Source organism: Epinephelus lanceolatus, chromosome 4 (assembly GCF_041903045.1).
Source record: "Epinephelus lanceolatus isolate andai-2023 chromosome 4, ASM4190304v1, whole genome shotgun sequence".
Lineage (NCBI taxonomy): Eukaryota > Metazoa > Chordata > Actinopteri > Perciformes > Serranidae > Epinephelus > Epinephelus lanceolatus.
In genome coordinates this window covers 49,228,589-49,247,071 of record NC_135737.1, presented here as the reverse complement: position 1 = coordinate 49,247,071, position 18,483 = coordinate 49,228,589, and the positions used below count along the sequence as shown (strand labels likewise).

The window sequence follows — 18,483 nt, the reverse complement described above, 5'->3', positions numbered from 1 at the left end:
AACTGATCCTGATCCTGATAAACACACCTGTGACCCTGCAGAGAGCTGATCCTGATCCTGATAAACACACATGTGACCCTGCTGAGAGCTGATCCTGATAAACACACCTGTGATCCTGCAGAGAGCTGATCCTGATAAACACACCTGTGATCCTGCAGAGAGCTGAGCCTGATCCTGATAAACACACCTGTGATCCTGCAGAGAGCTGATCCTGATAAACACACCTATGATCCTGCAGAGAGCTGATCCTGATCCTGATAAACACACCTGTGACCCTGCAGAGAGCTGATCCTGATAAACACACCTGTGACCCTGCAGAGAGCTGATCCTGATGAACGTCATGTTGTTGTACGTCAGTTTTAGACCCATACCATGTAACATTCACGAAAACCAAAGAATACATGTTTGAAAAGACGTACTTCTGGTTGCCAGAAGGTGGCGCAATCACCATGACACCTACTGTGCATGTAGTTGGCTTCAGGCCTTCAGTCTTATTAAACATGTGAAGTTTGGTGCAGATTGAACAAGGTACACGAAGTTACAACTTCCTGTTTAGTGGTGACACATGGAAATTTGACAGCTCGCCACGGTCACACGGTTCAATGAAAGCTCAAGCTTTCAGCAACTGTTGATGTCCATGGTCTTCAGATGGTACAGACCAAATTTGAAGTCAATCTGATTAAATCTGTAGGAGGAGTTCGTTAAAGTACGACCTCTGGAAATGGCCAAAAATGCACAAAAAATTCACAATAAATTAAAAATGGCTGACTTCCAGTTAGGTTTAGAGTACGGCTCAGTTTGACCTTTTTGTACGTCTTGGAACGTTCCATGTGTCTACCAAGTAGCGTACCTGTAGCTGAAACCAGCTTCAGGGGCTGCTTCATAGAAATGTTGTAGGGGGTGCTACTGAACCCGAGAACGAGACCCCCAAAATATCAGATATTTCACCAGACGTAATGTGTGTGAAGTTTCAGGAGTTTTTTTTTTTTTTCAGATTGTTAAACCTCAAAAATGTAATTCATTTGGAGGAAGAACAAAAACCCCTTGGATTTCAACAGGGTCCTCGAACTGCACCCCCTTTGTCCTGGAACTGTACCCCCTTTGCGCTGAGGACCTAATTATATGACCACAGTATTAATACATATATACATAAATATGATGATTCCAATGAATAAAGAGGAGTAAAATAAATTAAACATCTAAACACTGGGGAAAACTGCCATCTGAAGTTCCCCTTGTTTCTGTCAGTTCTGCTGCAGGACCAGACCAAGTCCAGGACCAGGACCAGGACCAGGACCGGACCCAAACCAGGACATATGAGTGTGAAGGATTTCATATTCACTGAGGTTTGGTTTGAAAATACAACAGAAACAAAAAGTTTGTTGGACATTTTTTAATAGTGTTTGTTTAAAAAGCTGCAGAGTGAAGACAGATAAACAAAACAATCATAAATAAATAAATAAATAACAATAATAAAGTGAAAACGAACTGAGCTGTTCAGCCATCATAGATCTTTATATTCATCTACACTGTTACATACCTGCTCTGAGGAAGGAGGTTGGTGTGTACAGTATGGTTTAGGGGTCAGTCGCACCCACAGGGCTCACCTCTGGTCTGAAGTCGGTCCTAACTTGGCATTCTGAGTCTTGGTTACACCGGTGGCACCAACAGGTTTCACAGGTCTGAAGTCGTAACTTGGCAGACTCGGTAGTCCAGTTAAAGGCCTACAAAGACCTTGAGATACTCAAACTGTCTCACTCGGGGCAGTGACTCACTCCACAGTATCATGGCGTCAGATTTGGAGGTGCTGACCCTCATTCTTCCTGCTTCATACTACAAACCATCCCAGTCTACACTGAAGGTCACACAGATGAAGCCAGCAGCAAAATCACAACACCCACTGAGAAAATGCACAAGTTCCTGCCAAAAACACGGACACAACTCTTGCTCAGTTATTCAAGGACTGGATGAACTGTAGCAGCAGCACACAAGACACCTTGAAGGACACCGTCATCAGCTGTCATAAGTCCACAAAACCCATCCAGACAGGATGGCGAACCCTCCAGTATCATTGCTAAGTTGGAATCCCCATTAGTTCAACTGAATCTGAGGTTCAAGATTCCAAAGTCAGTTTTCCAGCACCCTTACAGAAGCTGAGCAGAGTGATACCCTGGTAGTTAGCACACATCCTCCAGTCTCCTTTTTCAAGGAGGGACCACCACCCTAGTCTACATACACTGTCTCCATGTTTCTCTACAGAGGGTGGGTCGGCAGAGTTTAGGAGTTCCTAAAAGTGCTCCTTCCAACAATATCCTCACTAAAGGGAAGCAGTTTTCTTTCTCTACTGAAAACAGCGAGGCCTTGCCTGAGCTGCACAACAGTTTGACATAAACTCTCTGAGGCCAAACCAAAGTCTTTGTCCGTGGCCTCCACAAAATTCTCCTGTAATTGACCTGGTTTCATAAAGCCCTACCTTCACTAAACCTTCTCTACTGCTTCAGGAGATTCCCACGTTAACATCCTCCATCCCTAGTCATGCCCATATGTGGGTTCTTTGGTTACCACCACGACAAGTACCAATGACAGCAGCCACTACCAGAATGGGAGCAGTAAATGTGTCCCACTCAGGCTTCATGTCCCCAGCCTCCAAAAGGATGCAGGAAAAATTCCTCCCGAGGTAGAGTTTAACCGAGTGGACGGGGCCTCGATCATATGTTTCCAACTCACCCCTCACTACTTTGGATTTACCAGATCTGTCTGAGAGCTCCCGCCTGATCCACCCAACCAGTTCCATCACCATCAGTTCACCTGATCGTCCGATACAACTACCAGGTTCATCTTTGACCCAAGGTGCCCCCGTACCAAGTGCCATGTCGTGCTCCTCCTGGGGGATCCTGAGGCTTTCACTTTAAATCCAGGCTGAAAACTCACCTGTTCAGGCTTTCCTACTCTCTTTGAGTGGGTACGCCTGAACAGATGTTTTGTTTATGTTAGTTTTGTTTGCTTTTTAAACTAATATTTGTTTGTTGTTAAATGTTGAATTATCTTTTACTTTCTATTTTATTGTATTTTACTCTGTAAGGCGACCTTGAGTGTCATGAAAGGTGGCCAGAAATAAAATGTATTTTGTATTATTATTATTATTATTATTATTATGTGGGCAGAACAGGTGTCAGGTATACTAGCAATTGTGTGGCAGGCAAACGTAAGGACCCTGGGAAATGAGTTCTAGGGATGTCACCTCACTGGTAGTGAACAGCCTGAGTTGGTGCAGGAGTACCGGCCATACCAAGTAGATATAATCAATGCAGTGCGCCTGCTCTGGTAACAAACTCTTGTACAGGGCTTGGACTGTCTGCTTTTGTGAGGTGTGGGTTGTGGTAGTTCGGTAATCCCATCAGGGTCCCTCCCTTTAGAGGTACTCTTGGCATGTCCACCTGGAAGCAGGCCCCGGGGCAGATCCAGGGCAGGAATAGCTGTCAGGTATACTGCCAATAGGACAGGCAGATGTGCGGCCCCTGACTATGGAAACTAATTCTAGTGATGTCACCTCACTGGTGGGGAACAGCCTGATTCGTAGTGGGAATACGAGCAGATATACTCTACGACCTGTTCCAGAACCAGACTCTTGTATAGGGTTTGGACTATATCTTCCAGGGTGAAAGGTGTCGGGCAGGTGTAGGGATACTCAGGAGACTCAGACTCGATACAACTACACATTGCTGAAGGCTCTGGCTGTTCTGAATATCTGAATGTCGTCCTGGAGGGGCTGCTGCCTGGGGACTCTGGTTTCTGCTGGGACATGTCAGCAGTGGAAGTGGTGCTTTGATATTGGACTTGTGAACCAGTCAGAGATTGGTTTGCTTCTCCTGGGGGATCCTGAGGCTTTCCAAGGCCAGATGAGGTTTGTAATCTCTTACCCTGGATCTGCCCCAGGGTCTGCGCCCACAGTACCTCTAAAGGGAGGTATGCTGTTCGGATTCCTGAAACACCTAAACCAACATCCTTTAACATGAAGGAGCAGCAGTTCTCCTGATGTCACAGCTCCATGATCTCCTTTCAGACACCACCGAATGCTCACAACCGGAGCTGAAGGTTGGAGCGTAGATTGACTGGTAAGTTGAGAGCTTTGGTAGTCTGGTAAAAGGCCTACAAAGACCCTGGGGTACTTGAACTCTTTAACTTTGGGCAGTGAGTCGCTCCCAGTCAACCATGTCCCAGCAGAGTATCACTGCCCATAACCACCATCATGCTCTGGCATCAGTTCAGGTAGTCCACAGTGAACATACATAAATAAATCCACCTGTGATGTGGTTTTAATTTTACTGAGATGACAATGAAACATCTCAAACACCTCAAATCAGACTTCCTCCTCACAGTCGCCTCGGTCCGTTCACTCTCTAGATGTTTCTCAAAAACTTTAAGATTCTGGATTCTTCTTTTTCAAACCACAAATTAAAACCAGGGAGTTGTTTCCACTGTCACAGGGTCACATGACATCCACAAAGAAATCACTGGGGTTTCCCATGGCCATGCAAAAGGACTGTCGGGGATCTGCGAGGTCGCGGCGCTGACCTCGAGGTGGCGAGGGGGCCGGAGGGAGGTCCTCTGAGTCTTTGTTACCATGGAGACCAGAGAAGGAGGTCGGGGGTGTCCGTGTGCCATCGTCATCACCAGGGGACTCTGCCGCCAGTTGTTTGTCAGTTGAAGCACTCACTTCCTGCTTGTTGGGCTCTAATTGGCTGCCTCGTCCTTTCTCGTTCAGACCGTCGCTACAGTTTGATCCGCTGCTGTGACTTCCTGTACAAAATAAAACATGACATTGTTACCTCTTTACAGCAACATGCCGCCATATTAAAGTCATCCTAAACCTCCATATTGTTTCTGTTGTTATTTTGATCGGTTGTGTACAGACGACATCCACTTCCTATCTATCTGCCCTGAAGAAGGATCCCTCGTCTGTTGATCAGGGGTGGAGGGTCGGGGGACTTTTATTAATGGGTGTGGGCGGGTGCGTGTTTGGATCCATGCAGGACTTTGCTTTAAGGGTCAGTTTGTGCATGCTGCAACTTGGACTGCTCACACTGGCAGTCTCAGCTGATGCTAAAGTTCAAACTGGAGCTGCCTGTGAAGGCTGATTATTTTAGAGAGTATTATATAACTGACCACATGGTGGCGCTGTCAGTAACCTGTCTGAATGTGACAGACAGACGTCAAGGGGGAACGGACTGATAAACACTGATTTTATCTTTGCTGCTGCACCCCCTGTGGGCAGAAAGGCAAACCTGCACGTCACTCAGGCCTCTGAGAGCCCGTTAACCAATCACAGAACAGCCTGTATGTTTGACTGTGATGTCACTGACATACGGTCCGAACCACAGCTGATGAAGGTCGGGGAAGAAACATCACATCAGAAGGAACAAATGGTAAAAAGTTTATATTTTGGTGAAAATGAAATAGGAGAAATGTTCCTGCAGCTCTCAGCTGATGATGATGATGGTGATGATGATGGACAGAAACAGATGAAGGTCTGCGAGTCTGGTTTAAAGGCTGATGAATGAATGAATGAATGAATGAATGATGACAAGATGAAGAATGCAGGGTTACAGTTGTCAGCAAAGAAAAACACCTGTGTCACCTTCACTGTGCAGACCTCCTCCTCCTCCTCCTCCCCAAGCCGGCAGCTGGTGAAGGGGGTGAGGCGAGCTGTAGGGGTGAGGGACGGGGTACTGGTAAGGGAAGGCCGGGGGCCACTGGGGGCCCGGGGGCGGAGCCAGAGGGTCACCATCTGAGCCTCCTCCTCGACTGGAGTCTTCCTCATTATCCAGCAGAGTCATCACACCCAGATCTGACGGACAGAACCAGTCACATGATCAGTCCTCACCAGGACCACGTACCAATACTGACAGTACTCACAGGACTACCACTGACAGTACTAACAATACTAACAGAACCTATGCTAATACTTTAAAATCAATGAAGTCACATGACAATGCTGTTTTTTAAAATGCAGCATCATTAGGGACAATAGCAGGGTGTGTCCCCTGAACGCACTGATGGTGAGTTCCCTGCGTCCTCTCAGATTTTAATGTTTCAGGAATACAGGATGCGTGCTGAGCAACATCAGCACACCAGCTGAACTGTTGATTTTCTGTTGACACAAACTGTCCAAATCATTAAAGAGGAGCTGAAGTCAGACAGAATCCAACACATCATAGTTTCATAGCTTATTTATGAATCAGTCCTGATTTAAACTGGCTGACTGATATCAGATATCATGTTTCATGTTTATATTTCTGGATGATCAGCTGGTGAGTTTTGGGACATGTTTGTCGCCATCTTTTGGTCATTAGTGCAGCTGCAGCTGATCATCAAACAGATGAACGTGTGACTGTTGTGGTGTAGAGACACCATACTCACCTCCACAGAGGTCTCCGAACACGTAGTAGCACTGTTCAGAGAAGGTCACCTTGTTGACAGTGTGGCGGATGTAACCAGCCTTTAGCAGGTTCCCTGCATACTTGCGAGATTCGCGGCGATCGGTGAAACCCTCCACATTGCGGTGGAGCCAGTCCACCACGTCTGAACCTGGACGGATTGTAAACTGGAGTTAGATGACAATATTTGTAGAACTCCTCAGATAAATTAAGACAGAAGGAGGACCTCAGGTGGGTTCACAGGATCAGTTGGTTGACAGAGGTTCCTGATAGTTCAGGGTCTGGAGGGTTAAGGTAAGGGTCTCTAGGGTAAGGCTTTGGGGGATTGAAGGGGTCGACTTAGGGTTAACATATATGGAATCATAAATAGGTAAATATAAATTCCTCTTGGGGCTTGATGGAGGGAGCTGGGTTAGTATCAGGGTAGGGGCTTCTTACCTACGAAGGGTTTATATATAGATACATACATATATAGTAAGTATAGTATAGGGAAAATACCCCAAGAGTCAGCGAGAGCTGGGGTGGAAAATGACTCACAGGTGGATTACACGGTAACACACATTGTAACGGACATGACTATGACTTGGATCTGTGACTCAGTGAAGGATAGGGGCACGGACCTATCCACCAGAGCTAGAATTAGCAGCACTCAGGGCAAGGCGAGCGCATCTGTAGAGGATAAAAGTAGCACAGTCGAGAACAAGATGCTTCAGGTTTGTCCTTGTGGCTGGCAGAAAGTAACATCACTAAAAGGCCTCAGAACTCATCAGGGAAGGAAGAAGTGTGTGGCAAAGAAAGGGCAGAGTAGCCGCATTGATCAGTACTTCCTAAGAAGTCAGTCGAGTCAGTTGGATGAAGTCCAGCGGCAGGTAGAAAACCACAGTTCGCAGGATATCAGTAACGCTGCCACTGAGGAGGAGGGGGTAGTAAGAGAGGATGCAGGTGACACTGAGGTCAGTATGCCAGTCAGAGAGAGAACCATGGAGCAAAAGGTTAGAGTTAGATGGCCTAGGGCAGATGACAGTAAAGAATGGGAGATAGTTAATAGAGATTTGTCAGTAATCTTGAGTAGGCTTAAAGGAAATGCAATAGAAAGGTTAGAAAAGATGGGAGATATAATTTACTCATATGGTGCAGAGAGGTTTGGGGTGCATGAGAGAAAGAGGAGTGAGAGGGTACAGTCAGGCAAGTCTAGGCGGCAAAGAGAAATAGAGAAGTTAGTTAAGGAAAGGAGACAATTAAGAAAGCAGTGGAAAAAGGCTACAGAAGAAGAAAGGGAGGGAATTAAGGTGTTGCAAGAGGAGTTGAGAAGCAGGCTAGCAATTCTTAGAACGGCAGAGCATCTCAGGAAAAAGAGGAGAAAGAAGGAACATGTAAGGACAGGTTTTTTCAGAGACCCTTTTAAGTTTGTTAAAGGATTGTTCAGCCAGGAAAAGGGAGGGCAGCTTAAAGCAGAAAGGTTAGAGGTTGAAGAATATTTGAAAAGTATATATTCAGATTTAGAGAAGAATAGGATAGTAGGTTTCCCACCCGATATCCCTCCATTAGAAGGGTTAGAGCATGAGATGGATGTCAGGCCACCTAGGTGGAAGGAAGTTCAGGAGGTGGTCAGACGTGCAAAGGCTTCTTCGGCCCCAGGGCCTAATGGAGTCCCCTACCGGGTTTATAAAAGTGCGCCTGATATCCTTAAATTTTTGTGGAAACAGCTAAGAATAGTTTGGGAAAAACAAATTATACCAAGAGCATGGCGTAGGGCAGGGGGTGTCCTCATTCCTAAGGAGAAGGAGTCTGTGGACCTTAGCCAGTTCCGGATGATTTCTCTCTTGAATGTAGAGGGGAAGATTTTCTTTAGTGTAGTTGCGCAGAGATTAGCTAGCTACTTAGAAAGGAATAGCTTAATAGATACCATGGTGCAGAAGGCAGGAATACCAGGTTTTTCAGGGTGTTTAGAGCATACTAGCATGATCTGGCACCAGATTCAGGCAGCGAAGATTAAGAAAAGGGACCTACATGTAATATTTTTAGATCTTGCAAATGCGTTTGGTTCAGTACCGCACAGCCTCATTTGGAGTGCGTTTGACTACTTCAGAGTGCCACAGGTAGTTGTTAACTTGGTGAAAGCATACTTTCAGGATATTAGGTTGTATCTAAGTATGGCAGGCTTCACAACAGGTTGGCAGAGGCTAGAAATAGGCATCATGGCAGGGTGTACAATTTCTCCATTAGCATTTACTATGGCAATGGAAGTAATCATCAGGGCTTCTAAGTGGGTGGTAGGTGGGGAGAGACGACAGAACGGGTTGCATCTTCCACCAGTTAGGGCTTACATGGATGACATGACACTGGTGACCACAACAATGCCATGTACAAAGAGGCTACTAGAGAAGGTAAATAAGAACCTCAAGTGGGCCAGCATGAAGATCAAGCCTAGTAAATCTAGAAGCATCTCGTTATGTAGAGGGAAGTTAAGTGATAGGAAGTTCGTCATAGATGATGAGGAAATCCCAACAATTAGGGAAAAGTCAGTAAAGAGCTTAGGTAGGTTGTACAATGCGGAGTTGAATGATGAGGAACAGGTGGTGAAATTTAGAAAAGATGTGGCAGAAGGATTGGATAGAATAGATAAATCAGAACTTCAGGAAAGTTGAAGTTGTGGTGTTTGCAATTTGGGCTATATCCTTGGTTAATGTAGCCATTGTCAATTTATGAAATTCCAATATCTGTTGTGGAGAGATTTGAAAGGTCGGTTAGCTCCTACATTAGGAAGTGGTTGGGCGCTCCTAGGTGCCTAAGTAGTGTTGCATTGTATGGAAAAGGGATACTTCAGCTGCCAGTATCTAGTTTAACAGAGGAATTTAAATGTACCAAGGTCAGGACAAAGCTCTTGTTATCTGGGAGTAAGGACGTGGTAGTTAGGACTGTGGTTCCAAATCCAACCAAGGGGAGGAAGTGGAACCCAAGATCGGCAGTTCAGGAGGCAGAGGCAGCTCTTAGACATGCAGAAATTGTAGGTAATGTTCAGTTTGGCCGGGGAGGCCTGGGGCTTGGCTCAGGTAAACCGATATGGAATACAGCAGGTCTCTAAGATAAAAGAAAGCTGGTTGTGGAACAGATACATAGACACGAGGAGATATTAAGGGGTGCAAAGGTAGTGGCCCAGGCTAAACAGGGACAGTGGTTGAATTGGGAAAGTGTAGAGAAGAGGAAGCTCAGTTGGAGGGACCTGTGGAGTATGGGGGAGAATCGTATTAGATTCCTGGTAGGGGCTACATACGATGTGTTACCAACCCCCAAGAACCTAAAACTGTGGGTAAATGAGGACCCATCATGCCCATTGTGTTCACGTACCGCAACCTTAAAGCATATTTTGTCAGGCTGTAAAGTTAGCTTGTCACAAGGCCGATATACATGGCGACATAACCAGGTGTTGAAATGTTTAGCTGCAGGCATCGAAGGGAAACGAAGACAGGTGAATTCAGAAGGTGTTAAGGATAGGGGCTTAGTAATTCAGTTTGTTCGTGAGGGAGAGAAATACAGAAGAGATAAGTTAGTAAGGAGGCAAGGGTGTGGCCTGGGTTTGTTGAAGGTGGCAGTGCTGTTTGGGCTGAGAAAGCCATGTGTAAGTAAGGTAAAGGAGGTGAGACCTGGCATTAGGGGAGTGTCTCTGGGACGCCAGAGATCACTGTCTAGCCTCCTGGAGGTGTCGTGGGACCAAAGACGAAACACTGGTGAAAGGAGGTTCCCACCCGATGACCCCAAAGACATGTTAGTTATCACTGCTCACTGGTCTGTATAGTTAAGCCTTGCCATAATAGCTTATCGTAGGGCTTAGGAGGTTATTCACTGAGTGCTGATCCTTTTCTAGAGCACAAACTTCTTGTGTTTATTTGAATATATATATGTATGTATGTATGCATGTATGTATACATTTATACGCAATGTATACATGTATAGAGGCATGGCCCTCCGTAACATAATGCAGAAACAGATTTTATACAGCTATTATTCTTTTATAGAGAGCTTGAAGGAGCTTTAATCTTATGAATGGCCCTACTGGCGTGCCCAGGCCAGAGTGCAAACTTGCTTAGAAAGTATGCTATTCTATTCATGTTTCAGTTTTACAATATCCTTAAGTACGTGTGAAGATGGGGCTGTTCTGTACTGCTTTTCAAGCAAGGTGATTTGCTTGTCTATTTCTAACAGCCTATTTCCCCTTTGCTTGTGTAGCTTCATATGATATCACAAATCCTCTTATTACTACTTTAAAAGCTTCCCACAAAGTTGAGTCTGAAACATCCCCTGTATCACTGAAAGCCACATATTCCTTAATAAAAACTGAACATTTTTCAAAAATATTTCATCATTCAGTGAGTTCGGGTTAAACTGCCAATTGTAATGGGTCTTCTTCCATCCAACATCAATGCCAACAGTAACAGGACTATGATCTGAGATTAAGATATTGTGATATTTTGATGAGGAGATGGCTGCTGCCATTCTAGAGTCAATTAAAAAGTAGTCAGTTCTTGTATAGGTGCTGTGAACTTGGGGGAAAAAGGAATATTCTTTTTTAGCGGGATGCTGAATTCTCCAGATATCAACAAGATTAAGAGATTTCATCAAACTGTTGAGTACGACAGTGGAGTCTGAAGGACTGATCGGGTGTGAGTAAGATCGATCCATAAATGTATCTAAATACAGTTAAAGTCTCCAACTATTAAGTTGGTCGTGAATAAATCAGGAATAAGACTGAAAACACCACGGAAGAAGCCTAGGTTGTCAACATACACACATTTTAACACATTTTAAAGATATTTTTAGGGCATCTTAGCCTTTAATCGACAGGACAGACAAGTGTGAAGGGGGGAGAGAGAGAGGGGGAGTGACATGCAGGAAATGGACACAGGCTGGAGTCGAGCCTGGGCCCCTGTTGCAGCAGCCTTGTACATGGGGCGCCTGCTCTACCACTAAGCCACCAGCGCCCCGAGGTGTGTGTATATTTAAGAGGGTGACATGAAGCTTCAGAATAGTGCCAGTCACCATTATAAAGCGACTATTTGGATCAGTTTTGGTGGATATGTGTTGAAAAGGAATGTTCTTTTTAATTAATATGGCAACACCACGTGCTTTAGCTGAAAAAGTTGACTGAAACGTATGTCCTATCCAACTGCATCTCAGTTTCAGGGCCTCTGTATGTTTAATATGTGTCTCCTATGGGAACTTAATATTAGAATGAAGGCCTTGCAGGTGAGAAAATACTTCAGCTCTTTACACTGGGTTGTTTAAACCTCTAACATTCCAAGAACTTAGATTGATAATATTACTTACATTAGAACTATTGTTAGGACCACTCATGACACCTCCACACAACAAAAATGCAGGATACTATGGTAGACAAATAAGGTATTGTGAGTACAGTACATAAGACTAAACAAAAAAAACTATACCCTACCCTCCCTATTCCCCTTTCCCAAATAAAGGGGAATAAGTAAAACCACCATTGAAGTGGAACTGCTGGGCAATGGGCTTTCACATAAATCTAGTAAACTGCTAACAGAGAAAACTAGACACAGAGGCATTCAGGATGCTAAAAAGGCTCATAAACAACGCATCGAGGACAATTTCAAAGACAACAGCACACGTGACATGTAGCATGGCATCAGAACCCTTACAAACTACAGACAGAGTCAGAACCCCCTGCCATCCACAGGCAGCTCCACCCTCCCTGACCAGCTTAACACCTTCTTTGCTCGCTTTGAAAAAACAGCAGAAACAGCAGCAGAAGCCATCACTGCACCAGAGGACGTCCCACCCGTTCACCCTCCAGCCATTCCAGGTTCTGCAGACCCTGAGAAAAATCAACAGCAGCAAGGCGGCTGGACCGGATGCCATCTCTGGTGAGCACTAAAGGTGTGTGCATCGCAGCTAGCTGAGGTCTTCACAAACATTTTCAACCTTTCACTCCAGCTGGCCACAGTCCCTACATGTCTGAAATCCACTACCATTGTCCCCGTACCCAAGAAACCAACCATCTCCAGCCCGAATGATTACCGGACGATCGCACTCACGCCAGTAATCATGAAATGTTTAGAGAGACTGGTGCTGGGGCACATTAAGTCCTTCATTCCCCCTACCCACGACCAACTTCAGCTTGCCTACAGGGCAAACTGGTCCACTGATGACGCCGTAGCTCTAGCTCTGCACACAGCCCTGACACACCTGGAAAGGTGTGAGGTTGCTGTTTATCAACTTCAGCTCGGCATTTAATTCCATCAACCCACACAAACTAATCAGCAAACTGGAGACACTCGGCATCCAACCAGCCCTCCGCCTGTGGATCCTCAGCTTCCTGACCCTCAGACCTCAGCATGTCCGACTTGGCGACCAGACCTTCTCCATTTAGTAAGATCGTTATTCACGTCGGCGGCAATGACACCTGGTTATGTCAGTCCGAGGTCACTAAAATTAATATTGCCTCGGTGTGTGAATACGCTAAAAGGATGTTGGACTCCGTAGTTTTCTCTGGACCCCTCCCAAATCTGTACACTGATGACATGTTTAGCCGCATGTCATCATTTAATCGCTGGCTGTCCAGGTGGTGTCCAGCAAACGATGTGGGTTTCGTTAATCATTGGCAAACTTTCTGGGGAAAACCTGGTCTTATTAGGAGAGACGGCATTCATCCCACTTTGGATGGAGCTGCTCTCATTTCTAGGAACCTGGCAAATTTTATTGAGAGTCGAGTTGAGACCAGGACTCGGAGACACAGTCCTATACACCTCTCTGAGCTTCTAGTTCAGTTACCCAGCCATAGTTTTCATAGTTTTATACAAACGGTGTCTGTCCCCCGACCACCTACATTATTTAAATCCGAAATTAAACAAAGAGGAGTTGTGCATAACAACCTCATAAAAATTAAAACCTCTTCTGTGACAGAAAGACAAAACAGGAGAATTAAATGCAGACTGTTAAATATCAGGTCTCTATCGTCTACAGCAGTGACGGACAGACACTAAACTGTTATTATACACATATGATTATTGTCACACATGTATACTATCAGATATTAATACATACTTTCAACATATTGTACCACAGTAGCCAGAATTATTAATTATAATATTATTACTTTCATTAATGTTGTTGTAAGCTACTGTCATTACCGTCTGTCCTGCATCTGTCTCTCTGTCTCTCTCTCTGTCTCTCTCTGTCTCATTGTGTCATACGGATTACTGTTAATTTATTATGCTGATCTGTTCTGTACGACATCTATTGCACGTCTGTCCGTCCTGGAAGAGGGATCCCTCCTCAGTTGCTCTTCCTGAGGTTTCTACCGTTTTTTTCCCCGTTAAAGGGTTTTTTTTTGGGGAGTTTTTCCTGATCAGCTGTGAGGGTCATAAGGACAGAGGGATGTCGTATGCTGTAAAGCCCTGTGAGGCAAATTGTGATTTGTGATATTGGGCTTTATAAATAAAATTGATTGATCATCATCCTCAACACTGGTCTCCCCCAGGGCTGCGTCCTCAGCCCCCTTCTCTTCTCCCTATACACCAGTGACTGCACCTCTACCCACAGCTCCACCTCAGTAGTCAAATTTGCTGATCACATGACCATAGTGGGACAAATAACGAACGGCGATGAGTCAAGAGTCAAGAAGGCCCAGAAACACCTCTTCCACCTGAGAACACTCAAACGAAACAGACTTTCAAAGAAGGTGCTCGTTAACTTCTATCACAGCACCATCGAGAGTGTTCTCACATACAACAGCCCTGTCTGGTTCTCTAGCTCCACCACAGCTGAGAGGAAGGACCTATAAATATTGGTGAAAACTGCCCAATGAATCATCGGCTCCCCCCTCCCCCTCCTGAGTGACATTTACTCCTGTCGCCTCCTCAAGCGGGCGTTCCGCAACCAGAAGGACCCCTCACATCCTGGACACCCCCTCTTCAGTACTCTCCCATCAGGCAGGTTGAGAGCCACATGTGCGAGAACCAACAGACTGAGAAACAACTTCTTTCCGCGAGCTGTGAACTGACTGATGTATCAAACTGCTGCACTGCACTCCACTGTACCGTACCATCTATCATCATATCACTTACTGTACCATACTGCTGATCCGACAGTTGATCTCATCTATTCCTTTATCTTCAGCTTGTTTTTTTTAATCGTAATCTCATTTGACTTTAATTCTTATTTAGTTTTTAAAAACCAAATGTATATTTATATTTATAATAACAATACACAATATTTATTCATACACTGCACTTTATAGCTCTGTTTACATTTTACCACTGTTTGTTGATCTGACCTGTGTGATGCCAAAACGAAATTTCGTTGTATCCTGTGTACAATGACAATAAAGCTTCTTATCTTATCTTATCTTATTTTCTCTTTCACTGGGTTGTGGTGTATCGTAGCAATCATAATGCGTGGCTTGTTGTCCGGCGGGCTGATGCGGTAAGCTCTGTCCACCTTGATCCTGTGTGGGAAGCAGTCTGCTCCCAGAAGCTTAGGCAACAGGTCCAATACAAATGCCGTAGGTGAGCCCTTCTCCACTTTCTCAGGCAGATCAATAATTTTAATATTTTGTCCTCTAGATCTTCTCTCGAGGTCGCTCAGTGTAGCTTTCAAGAGCTTGTTCTGGGTGTGCAGCTCACCACAACTCTTCTCCAACTCGGTGATGCATGTGTCATGCTCCTCTTGTGTCTCTTCCAGGCTGGTTACGCGGGATGAGTTTGTAGCTAGAGCAGTTTTTACCCCAGTGAGAGATGTCTTCAGGTTATCAAACTTTGTGTTCATAGAGTTTTCAATTCGTCTAATGGCCTCTAGGATGGACGCTGCATGGCTGACACCTGAAACCAAAACTTTAAGTAACGAAAGTAACAATAAGAGCCAATAACTTCGGAGCCGATAACGTCAGAGCTTACTATTATTACAGTCTTGATTAAATTTGCCTTGGGCCGTTTAATACTGGGTCTTGTTACCAATCCCTGCCCGGGCCACTCAGAGGTTGCCTCTGGGTCGCATGTGGCCCGTGGGCAGCTAATTGAATAGGCCTGGTTAAGGGTAGTGGCTTGTTACCGATGAAGGGTTTAGAGTAGGGGCGTCTCAGCATGAAAGGTTAACCCTATGGGCCCTAGGCGTTTTTTGGGGTATTTTTACTGCCTTTACTTTTAAGTTCATATCACAGTCATTATAAAGGCTACATACACATGCTATATCTTGTTTTTTCAGGACAATCTGGGCTAACCAGATTTGCCATCATTTCATGTCCTTCTATGTGCCTGTATTTTATATTAATTTTTATATCAATGAAAAAAACAAATCCGTGTGACTAAATTCTTAAATTTTTACATGTATCTCACCACAGCAAGTTGGAAGAAGACATATTCTGCCATATATGAAGAGGGGAGACTCTCTGGAATCTGGCAATATAAGAACCATGATGGTGGGACATTCTGTCACTTAACAGCTGTCCAAAACATGTGGCTTGTGCCAGGCGGACATGATTGCCAGTATTTTTTCATTATTGCAAGAAATTCCATTGACTCATTCACAAGTCAAAAATGTGTTTTATCTGAAAGAAACATGCAATATTTACATCTAAGATCATAGAAAAATAGTCAACCAAGTGCAATGATGTCCTCCAAGATAATATTTGCCACTTTGTTTGCAGTAAACAAAGTTTGTTGTTGTTGGTGGGGGGGCACGTGTCCCCCTCAATGTATATGGTGACTACGGCCCTGTCAGCATGCATAATTAGACTACAGTTGTCTGGGTGCGCAAAGGTGAAGTGGCTGGTCTTGTCATACAAAGTTTGATGGAGTGTCAACTGGACAATATGGAGATATTTGCATCTTGAAAGCCGGACTACAAATGTGGATAGACAGGGAGAAACACACACAAGCCTAAGACGTGGTAAGATACGATATTCCTCACTGTATGAAGTGACTGATAACAAGATCTGTATAATGGGTTGTAAAGAAATTCGTCAGGTTTTTATTTTGTAGACAATTAATCTGGATTTATAGCGTGATGGGATGACAGCACAATGATGTGTGGTATCAGTGGAAAGCTCTGCTCGTGCGCTTCCATGTGATATGCGTGGCATTTCTGTGCGAGCCTGCATTCGCGAGTAATCCATCCAACAGTAATGTGTGTGCAGAGCTGTATGAAAGCTCTGTTATTCATAATTTTAGTGTAACTTTATCATTTTTTTTCACTGTGAAAACATTGGACTACCGACAAGTGCTAGGTCTTGTCTTCTGCTGTTTCACGTGATATGCGTGGCTTCTCGCTATGATGCACTGTTGCAGAGAAAATCAATAGAGAAGAACGGGTGTGAATTTGGACGCACTATGCGTTGTTCGGGCCCATAGGGTTAAGGGTAGTGGCTCGTTACCTATGAAGGGTTTAGAGTAGGGGCTTCTAAGCATGAAAGGTTAAGGGTAGTGGCTTGTTACCTATGAAGGGTTTAGAGTAGGGGCTTCTAAGCATGAAAGGTTAAGGGTAGTGGCTTGTTACCTATGAAGGCATTGGGAATCGTTATCTTCAGCCACATCCGGTCCCGAACCTCCAGACCCGACTCAGGATTGGCCATTGCCTTGACAACAGCTGTCATGTCGCTGTGGATGGTGAGATGGGTTTCTTCATGCACACCTGAAAAACACGGGCAGATTATCATTGGGATCGTGGATGGACAGGTGATGGATGGACAAATACTGCATGCTGTGTGATGGGAGTCTCACCATAGTGTGGGGGGAGCCTCCCTGTCATGGCGGCAGTGTGCGACACCCAGGCAGCCGGGTCGATTGGACGGACCGGTTCACCTTCAGGGGACATAGGGAAAGACAGCGGACAACCAGGTGTATCCGTGTAAGTTAAGTGTGGGGAGGTAATAAATGACACTGACAAGCGTTCTGAAGATACTCACTCCTCGGCAGTGTGAAGCAGCCCCGTGGGTTTGGATCCCAACACTTTGCCACCGTTAACGTCACAGGACTACAGACAGACAGACAGACAGACAGACGTGTATGTGTGATGTTAGCTTCACTCCAGTTGTACTACTAGTAGTAACAGTGGTAATAGTACTAAAAGTATAAGACGTGTCACCCTGGTTTGTGGACGATCTCTCTGAGGACTCGGACAGCGTCATCGTTACTCATGTTCTCAAAGTTGATGTCGTTCACCTGATGGACACACAGACCATTATTTAATCAGTTCAGTTATACCACAAACAGTAGAACTGACACCAGTACTGACAGTAGTTCTGACAGTTGTACCTGCAGTAACATGTCTCCAGGTTCAATGCGTCCGTCTGCTGCCACCGCTCCGCCCTTCATGATGGAGCCGATATAAATCCCTCCATCTCCTCTGTCGTTACTCTGACCGACGATACTAATGCCCAAGAAGTTATACCTCTCTGACAGACAGACGGACAGACAGATTCATTCTCATTGTCACATCATTGTTTTTTCTTGCAGATCAACAAATAAAATCACAGGGATTAAAACATCAGAGTCTCAGCTTCATGTCTGCATCACCCAAAGCACCATTACCAGCTGGTACCCTGCTGCCACTGCCATGGACAAGGACAGACTACAATCTGCTGTGCCTCCAGGACCCTAAGGACTCTCCAGGACCTGTACACCTCCAGGACCCTAAGGACTCTCCAGGACCTGTACACCTCCAGGACCCTAAGGACTCTCCAGGACCTGTACACCTCCTGTGTACTTTTACTTCCTGCAGCTGTGTACTTTTACTTTCTTCTGCTGTGTACTTTTACTTTCTTCTGCTGTGCACTTTTACTTTCTGCTGTGCACTTTTACTTTCTGTCGTGTACTTTTACTTCTTGCAGCTGTGTACTGTTACTTTCTGCTGTGTACTTTTACTTTCTGCTGTGTACTTTTACTTCCTGCAGCTGTGCACTTTTACTTTCTGTCGTGTACTTTTACTTCTTGCAGCTGTGTACTTTTACTTTCTGCTGTGTACTTTTACTTCCTGCTGCTGTGCACTTTTACTTTCTGTCGTGTACTTTTACTTCTTGCAG

The 18,483-nt window shown here is 44.9% G+C and overlaps 1 protein-coding gene and 1 long non-coding RNA gene across 2 annotated transcripts in view; one reads left to right on the top strand and one right to left on the bottom strand.

Annotated features, from left to right (window-relative positions):
• The first annotated feature begins 218 nt into the window (after positions 1-218).
• On the top strand, positions 219-18,170 carry LOC144462778 (uncharacterized). The gene is made up of 3 exons (XR_013491015.1): positions 219-348; positions 1,249-1,346; positions 17,918-18,170. It is a non-coding gene; the product is annotated as an uncharacterized LOC144462778 (long non-coding RNA).
• dvl3b (dishevelled segment polarity protein 3b) overlaps positions 1,379-18,483 on the bottom strand; it is a 29,769-nt gene continuing 12,664 nt past the window's right edge. Inside the window, exons 8-15 of the mRNA XM_078167438.1 lie at positions 17,717-17,856; positions 17,547-17,623; positions 17,368-17,435; positions 17,183-17,263; positions 16,959-17,093; positions 6,421-6,588; positions 5,630-5,848; positions 1,379-4,800 (exon numbers count right to left, since the gene is read on the bottom strand). Coding sequence (XP_078023564.1) covers positions 4,490-4,800; positions 5,630-5,848; positions 6,421-6,588; positions 16,959-17,093; positions 17,183-17,263; positions 17,368-17,435; positions 17,547-17,623; positions 17,717-17,856 — 1,199 coding nt within the window. The 3' untranslated portion in view covers positions 1,379-4,489. The remainder of the gene's footprint in view (positions 4,801-5,629; positions 5,849-6,420; positions 6,589-16,958; positions 17,094-17,182; positions 17,264-17,367; positions 17,436-17,546; positions 17,624-17,716; positions 17,857-18,483) is intronic.